This window comes from Larimichthys crocea, chromosome VI, assembly GCF_000972845.2.
Source record: "Larimichthys crocea isolate SSNF chromosome VI, L_crocea_2.0, whole genome shotgun sequence".
NCBI classification, from domain to species: Eukaryota; Metazoa; Chordata; class Actinopteri; family Sciaenidae; genus Larimichthys; species Larimichthys crocea.
Window position 1 is genome coordinate 891,212 of NC_040016.1, and position 10,979 is coordinate 902,190.

Consider the following 10,979-nt stretch of genomic DNA (forward strand, 5'->3'; position numbering starts at 1 on the left):
ATTTGTTTAATCCTGGAGATGTGTAGTCTCTGTGGGCTTAGCAAGGTTAATCAAAGGAGATGGCTTCTAGCCAAAAAGCCCCCCAGAAAACCACAAATTGTTGGCTTTAACCTTCAGGTTTTTGTACGGATATCCACTCAGCTCCCAGTTTATCGGGTACACCTAGACACTAGTGCAGTCGAATACAACGGTCCTAAAATATAAATGTGTGTTCATTTTGCTCAATGATCATTTTGTAAAATGTGGTTTGTGATGATATTGAACTGTATTGTCATTATACGGTGAGGTGATACTGTTATTTAGCTTAATCTTATTGATATGAATGGGGTGGACAAAATCTGCAATTTAACAGCAACGCCTCTCCAAAACGCTTGAGGGAGGTTTTATTTAAAGGCTGTTATTAGATTTATTAGGATTCATTAGGTGTGCCTAATGAACTGGCAAGTGGCAAGTGTATGTATACTGCATGTATAGGTCACATATATACTGTACAGTATGTGTGTAAATGTGTTCATTTGTACAGTGTACTATGAATAGAGCTGTTTCCCTGTGTTCCTTTAGCCTAGTGAAGAATGAATGAGTGGTATCAACCTTCTCAACGAACTCTCTGCAAAGTTTGTATTTACTGTTTTAATCTAAAGTAGTAGTTACTTTTAGCTAACTACCCTGGTAATATGTTAAGGAAGCTGCAACATTTGCAGGAAACGTTTAAATTGTATTCCAATGTGATTATATGTAGTTTGATCACTCTCTGATATAGATATATGTTCCGGGTTTACCATCCCTTAGTAACTTTTGCACTTATCGAACCTATAGAAATAGCAATATACTGTACTTTAGGATCCATGCCTCAGAGAGGCCTGTGTGTAGATCATACATGTATTCACACACAGGTCACTGGTGCTGAGCGATCAGTAGTGACTCATGGACATGATCCCTGTAGAGCAGACCTACATTCCAACTCTCATCCCGAGGGCAAAGGCTGACCCACACTTTCCTCTCTTTCTGCCCAGGCTCTGATTCCTCTTGCTGGACTGTGACCAGTCAGTGGCTGGGGTGGAGACAGGAGGGTGGCTCATAGTGACTGCTGCAGCCTCGGGGTGTTTGAGAGAGGTAGTGACAGTCATTGACTGACTTACTGCTGCATCACAGAACCTGAGGCCAGTGTGTGTATGCGTGTGACATGAGAGGAGGTCTTCAAGGAGTGGTTGTTCTTAAGTCCCCTGACCCGAGCCCACCACATGCTTTTACTCACACATTCACAAAACACTAATAGAGTCCATCTGTAACAGCTAACCCCCCAAAACTCCAGGAACAAGCTGCAAGCATAAAAAGAACAATTTACAGTTTAGTACCCCGTCTGTACACACAACAAGCATATCAGGGTGGAACATAGTACCTATAATACCTTTGAATTGTTAATAAGTTAGTAAAAGTCTCCCAAATTTTGAAAAAAAAAAGTGAAATAAAACTGAATAAATCTACATAAACTGAATCTGGCTGTAATTTTAATGGTTTGTGAAATTAAGATCAAAACATAGTTTTACTGACTCATTATAGCAGCAACCTGTCAGTAAATTAGTATAATTTCCTAATTATTTTGTGTGCTCATCTTCTCTGTCATCTTACCCTGTCACCTACCCTCTCATTTCTCGGAGGGTGATCCTGCACCTCGTTTCTATGGAAACAGCCTCTGAAGGAGGCGAGCAGAAAGGGACAGGAAGAGATGCTGAAATGGCAGAAAAGCCTCTTTGTGCTCTCTGAGGATCTCAAAGCAAATAGGCCTAAAGATGGGTATAAAGGAGTGGTGCCCAAAGTGGGGCCCGCAGACCAAAGATGGCCCACCTGTTTTTCTAGCAAAATGCAGTTAAAAATTTATTTTAAAATGTTTATGCTGTTTGTTTTGTGGGATGAAAATGCTCTCAACATATGTAGGGTTATAAATATTAATCAGTTTTCATCATCCAAACATGACAGAATCACACTTTGTGCATAAGCTCAGTCTATTAAGGAAACTTGCGATCCCAGCACCATTTTATCTAATCAATAGAATACAACATAAAGTATTCTGTCTAAACATAGTTTAGAAACAAACTATCTTGTAGTGTTGGTTAAGTTTAAACAATACTAATTGAAATATACAAACTGCAATGTTTAGAAGAAGTTTTGTGTAAACCAAAGTTAAAACTGGTATTATCACCCAGAGCACTATTTCACCCATAACCTATCCAGAAGTGTGTGCCCAGTTGAGATGTGGTATCCTGCGTCTGGCGGTGGAAACTGGACTGGAAGTGTTACGCGTCATCTGGGAGAGGTTGAAAATTAAACGCACTCTTTGTTCTATTGTCCAAATGTACCACAGCATTAGCTAGAGGCTTTTTCATAAAGATGTTGGCAGAATGTCCTGATTTGTTTTCTGTGTCGGATGAATGCAGACTAAAGTTCCTATTTACAGATGAAGTGTTTCACTTAGTTTGTGTTGAATGCCTACCAACATAAGAGGGTGCTTTATGTTTGATGTGTTTAAAAGAACAGTATGTGCATTGTGTACATGTATATATGTACATTTGTATTCTATCATGTCTTGTTTTCATATTGTTGTGTCACATCAGGGTTGTGTTCATATGTCTGCTCTGCATTGTTTGACATGTACAGTGTATTGTATGTTAATTGATTTCTTTGTTACATTTGTAGTGTCCTGTAAGGTCATGCAGACTGGCCACCTTTGGTGCATGACACTTGAAAAATTAATTTACAATTACAATTGACATTACAAACAATGTTTGCTCTTAGCCTATGTGGAAAAGTTTGGGCAATTCTGGTATGAAGGGTTAATCACAGACACATACTTACACCTGAAACCAAATGGAAGATAAGGAGCCAGACTCCTGACTTCCCCTTTGAAGCCACAGGAACAGATTTCTGCAGATAGGTTCTTTTAAGTCAGGTTTTGTTTCAGTACTTGTTGTGTGCAGTTTGTGTTTCTTGTAGTAACACAGATTGCATTCATTTTATCTACAACATCTACTACATGTGAATACACCAGTGTCTGTAGGGTATTCAAACTCAGGAATGCACACACACACACACAAACAGCCACACACACACACAATATAAAAATATGCACAAGAAAAGCATAAAATCCCAACCATTGTCTACAACCATCACACAAAGACACACACTCACACACACACATGAAATCTCACTCCATTCTGTATCAGAAAATTGGATTGCTGCTCCAGAATAACTTGATTATGAACAGCCTCCCTCTCACTCTGGGGCGGTATCACTTAATAAAGCTAAGTGCATTGACACGCCAGCGCCCACAGTCATACACACACAAAGACACATGAACACACACGCCGCTGCGGATCTATATATCAAGCTATTACATGCACCAGATCAGCAGTGAAGAATAATGCGAACGGAGACTAAACATCACAGACATATTTTCAGGGGAAATGATAGATTCTAGGCCAGAAATCTTTCTCTAAGATATCATTCAGTCAGCTGGGGACCGATTAGGATCTGAAAGCTACAGAAAGGTCAAATATGTCAGCACTGAGCATTTGAAAAGACTTCTTTAAGTCAATAGAGTCATGTGTTGTCTGAGTGCCGCAGTATGTGAGCCAAAACTAAAAACAAATGCATGGAACGGACATGGAAAAACCCTACGTGACAACTGAGTGTGTTACATTACGGACACTGAAGCAGCTTGTTTGTGTGTAAAATGCATTGTAGAAATACATTTACAGTCCACATGACTGTAGCAAACACACTGACATAATTATATAATGTTGCTGAAATAAATACAGCAGATGTGAAATACGATACAAACAGTAGGTGAATACGCCGGATGAGAAAAAAGGAAGAAAATGTAACATCCTCTTTCATTCATTTATGGCTATAGAGCAAACTCAATTTTAGAGATTAAACTGCTCACCAGTATATTAAGGGGTTACAATTAGCTCCATCTTGACTACTTACACATGCATCAGCAATAATGTCAATACAATGAAATATAACACTATAAAAGGGGGAATTTGGCATAACACAACAAGTACTTACTTTTAACACTTAATCACTTAAACAGCCTACATCTGTACTTTTCCTTAAGTCTATTCTTCTTTCAGGGCTTTTGACTTATAACTGATTTACATTCTAGTTTTGCAACATAACACCAGTGTTGCACCATGTACAAACACATAAAACACTATAGTAACACCTGTGGTACAAGGTTCAAGTTTCCTTTAGATCTACTACAATGTCTTGGTTAACTAGTCATTTGATTCATCTTTCTTTGTCTCGGGAAATGTAACATAAGAAAATACTTAGATGTATTAGACATGTTTTCTAAGGAGTGATATGGGGCAAAGTGGGATGCTTACTGGTTTCAGAACCTGCATATCCTGATGTACAGTACATTTACATTTAAGCTCTGTACCTCCACCTAGTGTCAGACGGTAGTACATACAAATAAGATCCTTCATAGGGTCTCTCTCCATCACTGGCTCAGTAGTTTATTTCAAGAAGGCTGAATCTCCTGTTGATCCCATCTCAGTGTAATAAAATCTGTTGTGTTATAATTCAATCATTAGAAATTTGAATGCACATCATCAGCCTTCAAGTTCATTCGAAGCTCTAATGAGTTTTCAGCAGTATATGTGAGTAAAGTCAAGTAGATATCTTCAAAGTTAGTGTCTTTTTAGTTCAAATTTTCTTGTTTGTACTCTGTCCTTCTGCCAGTGTTCAGCAAGTAAACACAGTCAGTTGAAGCACAAAGAGAGAACTTAATACTGCTTAGGAGGTCGGTGCCCGCATCCTCCAAAGTGCCTTTTGGGATGCCCTAGTTAGTAGCCTACCTGGTAAAGAGTGTGCTCCATGTTCTGGGGCTGTATCCTTACTGCAGCAACCTTAGAGTCCAGCCCACAGCCCTTTACTGCATATCACACCACCTCTGTCCCCACCAGTTTCCTGTCTGTCCTCAGATGTTGCCATCAGAAAATAAAAGTTGACATAAAAAGCCTCATGAGGAGACTTGATTTTTGTTTATGCAAATTTCTAAATGTATGTATGTACACAGAAGAAGGAATGTGTATGTAGGCTCAGTAGCTCAGCAGGAAACGCCATAAACGTTGTGTTTAGTTCTGGTCAAAAACAGGCAAAACCAACTTATCCAAAAAGGGGATTAGGCAGGTAGAAAATAATGCCTGAAAGCTGAGGAGGAAGCGTTTTAGATAATCTGGCAGGAATGACTCTGGAAATGAGCCTAATGGAGGACTGATGAGGGGAAGTGGGAACAGGTGTGCAGATGGGCATTGGAGAGGTTTGGTGATGGAGAACGGTGGGAAAGTGATCACCGCAGGGCAGGAAGAAGAGGCTGGATCTGAAAAGAGAGGAGAATCAGTTTGTGGCAGAGCACATGACAAAGTCTGACTAAAAGTTGGCTGAAGGTGTGACACCCCATCTCTTAAAGCAAAATCGTTTTTACAAGTGTTTGGACAAGAGCAACTGTTTCAGCAAGGAAAGAAAACTCTTAATGTACACGTGGGCATAAACATTGTTTCAAGACAGTCTTGAAAAATGTGAAGCTCTCATTTTATTTATCTTTTTAAATCGGTGGTTCTTAACCTGGGTTCGATCGAACCCTAGGGGTTCGGTGAGTCGGTCTCAGGGGTTCGGTGGAGCCTCCGCCCTGGAATTTTTTATACCATTTGTTACAACATATCTTTGTGAGCAATCGTTTTCGAGGATGCTGGACATAAAAACTAAGAAAAGGAACAGACTTTGCTGTGAAGATGACATGAGACTGGCACTTGCCAAGGTGAAGCCACGCATATCTGAACTGGTCTCTCAAAGGCAACAGCAGAAGTCACACTGAGGTAAGTTGTTGTGAGTTCATGCACTGTGTTGGTTTTGTTATTTGAACAAGGTGATGTTAATGCACGGTTCATTTTGTGCACCAGTAAAAAAAATCATATTTTATTTTTTACTAAAGAAGGGTTCAGTGAATGAGCATATGGAACTGGTGGGGTTCGGTACCTCCAACAAGGTTAAGAACCACTGTTTCAGATTAAAACATAAATAGTAACCAAACTCATGGCTGAGTTATCTGAACATCCGATATTTTAGAAATTTGATATAAAATAAAGGAAAGGGATTAAAACCTGAGGCCTTAGAAGTGAAAGGAGCCACTTGTGTTACTCTGCTCTGCGGATCTTTTAACCATTAATCATTCATTATCTGAGGACCGCAGCCTCCCTGGAGAGGAAACACTTTGGCAAACTGAGTGCAGACACTCTTTACTCCTACTGTGGTAGCCAGTAAGTTAGTGTATGGAGACTAATGACTTCTAGGATGTTAAATTAACTACAGAGAAACCTCTTGATCCAGGTACAGCAGATTTAAGAAGGATCTTTTTTTCTTTTTCTTTTTTTTACCACTTTTTTTGTCCCTTTGACAAGCGCTCCCTCTCGCCATGCTGCCGGCTCAGGAGGCGGCCAAAATCTACCACACCAACTACGTGCGTAACGCCCGCGCCGTCGGCGTGCTGTGGACCGTCTTCACCATCACCTTCGCGGTCATTACCGTGGTGGTGTTCATCCAGCCCTACTGGATCGGGGACAGCGTCCACACACCACAGGCCGGCTACTTCGGCCTTTTCCACTACTGCATCGGCAACGCGCTCACCTCGGAGCTCGTCTGCAAAGGGAGCCCGTTCGACTTCGGATCCATCCCATCCGGCGCCTTCAAGACCGCCATGTTCTTCGTTGGGGTCTCCATGCTGCTGGTGGTGGCCAGCATCGTTTCCTTCAGCCTCTTCTTCTTCTGCAACGCGGGGAGCGTCTACAAGATCTGCGCCTGGATGCAGCTGGCCTCCAGTGAGCTTTGACTGAAGTTTGTGGCTGCGCATATGAAAGTGATTAGAACAGTTGATTTGAGCCATATAAAGACATGCATTTTATCTCAGACTGTGCCCTCTTAAAACACACAAACTTTAGGTGTTAATAAACAAATATTAGGCATCAGTTGCATTCTTAACCTTTGCCATCATGCTTTATTTTATCCCCAAAGAGCATGGACCCAAAGAAATGTCAGTTTGTCCACATTGGTGGAAGTATTGAGATCTTTACAGAAGTAAGAAAAATTGGCACTCTTAATTCTAACTAAAAGTCTTGCATTCACAATATTACCAAAGCACGGAAGTATTGGGTTGGGTAGTTATTCCATAACAATGTATTTAAAAAAAAAAAAACTTGCAGAATTTCTGTGCAAATTTGAAAACTGAATTTTTAGTAAAGAAAAAGAAAGATGTTTCCCTCTGACATGTAAATATAAAGTATGATGAAAGCAGAAATAGTAAAGTAACTTAAAATTATAACTGAGAACATTTGAGCCAGATAAAGAAATACAGACAGAAATGAATGCAAAACAAACACACACCATACCAAGATCATGCAGAAGCGTAATAGTGACTTTGTCTGGTAAAATTTGAAGGCATCCTTGAATATCTACAAAATTAGGACTTAAGATTAAGAGTTTTAGTTCAACATCTGGCAATGTTTCTTTTAATGCACAGATAAACACACACACAGAAGTGAAACCTGAGTCTGTTTTTGAAACACGAAGCAGCTTGTGAACAGCTGCAAGTGAAAGGACGAGCCTTTAATGATACAAATAATGAGATTAACCTGAAGGTGTGCTGTTACACTTTCTCCTCTGCCTCCTCATACACCTCACACCTGTCATTGTGTGTGTGTGTGTGTGTGTGTGTGTGTGTGTGTGTGTGTGTGTGTGCTGAATGCCACATATATGATCATCTTTTTTTAATCTATTCAATTACATCCATGTTTTTGATATTAAACACGGTCATTTATTAGGAATCCACCCTATACTTAATTAGTCTGAATGGAGTCTGATGGAGTTTCATCTCTCTGCTTAGAGCCCCATGTTGGCTTCGATGGGTAAGTTTAAAAGGGTTGCTGATAGTGGGGCATTGCTGGAGAGTTAATCAGGCTTAACCCTGTGGGTCTGTGGGATGGTTGCTAGAAACATGAATGTGAATGAATGATAATGATGGTTTAATTTGGGTGTGCAAGGATCAGAAAGTGAAAGTGAGGCGTATGTGTGCTAATGTTTCACCTTGTCACCTGATACTTCACATGCTGAGGTAGGCAGCATGAGGCTGGCTGTGTGATTGCAGAGTCAATAATGGATGAAGTTCTTTCTGGAGTTGAGATGCTCTGGAGTTGCTAAGCAACTCACCACGTGTGTGTGTGTGTGTGTGTGTGTGTGTGTGTGTGTGTGTGTGTGTGTGTGTGTGTGTGTGTGTGTGTGTGTATGAGTGTATGTATTTGTTTTTTTGGTAGATTCTTTGCTTTATTGTTTGTTATTTCAGAAGTGAAGATGGAGGAGGTGGAGGAGCAAGATACTCTTATGAGTCAATATGTCATGATATAAAAACATGGTGGAGGAATACTCAGAGCCTTCACTTAAGTAAAAGAACTCATGCATTCATGTAAAACCATTATTTTACTGTGTGTTCATAAAGTACGCTACTACTAAGAAATATATATAAATTATTATATATTGCAACTAATGATTATTTTCATAATGGATTAACCTGCTTTTTATTATCTTGTTTGGCTGTTTTTGTCAGTGAAACTTCAGAACATAGTGAGAAACGATGTCACAATTACCCAGAAAGTTACCCCAAAGTTACACCTTCATAATGCAATAAACGGAGAACTGCAGGAAAAGTTACACCTTCATAATGCAATAAACGGAGAACTGCAGGAAAAGCAGCACATTTGTGAAGCTGCTAACACTAAATGTACATTAAAAATGAGATGAAATAATATAAACCCACATACATTTCTTTAAATCAAGTTTTTATAATAAACCATAATATTTATAAGCTTATGTTTTTCATGCAAAAATCTTAATTTGTAAAGTCATTTGTTAAATAAATCCAGGCGCAGATAAATGTAGTACAGGAAAACATTTCCCATTGAAATGTATGGTAGTGAAGTAGAAGAATAAAGTGGCATGAAAAGTATCAAATTTGTACTCATGAATACTTGTGGAAGTATACTTAGTTATAATTCTACCACTGAACACATTCAATGCAATTCTACATTTAAAATCCTTAAAAGTTTGTATATTTGAATAAATAAAAGCACAAAAATGGTTTTAAAACAAACAAGCGCTGATGGAAGTATAAAGCACTAAAATCCCTCATCCTGTGCCTCCCTCTCGCTCAGGCACATGCATGGTGATTGGCTGTCTGATCTATCCTGACGGTTGGGACTCGGAGCAGGTGAAGCGCATGTGTGGCCAGCGGACGGATAAATACACCCTGGGCAACTGCACGGTGCGCTGGGCCTACATCCTGGCTATCATCAGCATCATGGACTCGCTCATCCTCTCCGTAGTGGCTTTCAGCCTGGGCAGCCGGCAGGACAAGCTGCTGCCTGAGGACTTTGAGGTGGAATAGTAAGGTACCAGAGTGAGGGGAGGGTGGAAAACAGTGGAATGGGAGAGGAAGACACAGGCTGGATGAGGATATTTAGCTGGAGAGGAGAAAAAGATACGAGAGGAAGGAAAGGGTGGACTCCAGGGAGATAGCAAGAGTACGGTTAGAGTTTTCAGAGGGTTAACTGCTTTTTTTGAAACCATAAGGCTAAGGTGTTGATTTACAGAGGTCTGAATAAACAATCTTTAGCCAATCTAGTGGGATATCTGGGTGGTAATATTGTTTGGTCACCTGCTTTAGTCAGGACCCAAATATTTCACCAAATATTGATTGGATTGAAAAGAAAACTTTGTATATGTAGGCACATGAGCTGGCTGTGTGATTGGCAGAGTCAATAAGATGAAGTTCTTTCTGGAGTTGAGATGCTCTGGAGTTGCAAGCAACTCACCACGTGTGTGTTTTGTGTGGTGTGTGTGTGTTGGGTGTGGGTGTGTGTGTATGAGTGTAGGTATTTAATTTCTCTGGTAGATTCTTTGCTTTATTGTTTGTTATTTCAGAAGTGAAGGGGAGGAGGGTGGAGGAGCAAGATACTCTTTTACGAGTCAATATGTCCATGATATAAAAACGGGTGGAGAAATACTCAGAGCCTTCACTTAAAATAACTCATGCATTCATTAAAACCATTATTTTAGTGTGTGTTCATAAAGTACGCTACTACAGAAATATATATATATTATTATATATTGCAACTAATGATATTATTCATAATGGATTACCTGCTTTTATTATCTTGTTGGCTGTTTTTGTCAGTGAAACTTCAGAACAGTGAGAAACGATGTCACAATTCCCAGAAAGTTACCCCAAAGTGTACACTTCATAAACGCAGAACTGCGGGAAAAGCAGCACATTGTGGAAGCTGCAACATTAAATGTTTTTACATTAAAAATTAGATGAAATAAATAAACCCACATACATTCTTTAAATCAATTTTTTATAATAAACCATAATATTTTATAAGCTTATGTTTTTCATGCAAAATCTTAAATTGTAAAGTAATTGTTAATAAACCCGGCACAGATAAATGTAGTACAAGGAAAACATTCCCATTGAAATGTTATGGTAGTGGAAGTAGAAGAATAAAGTGGCATGAAAAGTATCAAATTGTACTCATGAATACTTGTGGGTATACTTAGTATAATTACACATGGAACACATTCAATGCAATTTCACTTTAAATCCTTAAAAGTGTGTGATATTTGAATAATAAAAGCACAAAAATGGTTTAAAAACAAACAACCACTGATGGAAATATAAAGCACTAAAATCCCTCATCCTGTGCCTCCCTCTCGCGCAGGCAGACATGCATGTGATGGCTGTCTGATCTATCCTGACGGTTGGGATCGGAGCAGGTGAAGCGCATGTGTGGCAGCGGACGGATAAATACACCCTGGGCAACTGCACGTGCGCTGGGCCTACATCCTGGCTATCATCAGCATCATGACGC

General features: G+C 39.6%; 1 protein-coding gene across 3 annotated transcripts in view; it reads left to right on the forward strand.

The window, feature by feature from the left end:
* Positions 1-5,348: 5,348 nt before the first annotated feature.
* Positions 5,349-10,979, forward strand: part of lhfpl5a (LHFPL tetraspan subfamily member 5a) — an 8,229-nt gene continuing 2,598 nt past the window's right edge. Inside the window, exons 1-3 of one of the 3 annotated variants that reach the window (XM_027279516.1) lie at positions 5,349-5,453; positions 6,465-6,881; positions 9,264-9,500. In XM_027279516.1, coding sequence (XP_027135317.1) covers positions 6,479-6,881; positions 9,264-9,496 — 636 coding nt within the window. In that variant the 5' untranslated portion in view covers positions 5,349-5,453; positions 6,465-6,478 and the 3' untranslated portion in view covers positions 9,497-9,500. Of the gene's footprint in view, positions 5,454-5,839; positions 5,883-6,236; positions 6,882-9,263; positions 9,501-10,979 lie in introns of those variants that run through there. The other 2 variants (XM_027279517.1, XM_027279514.1) reach the window with 2 other exon arrangements.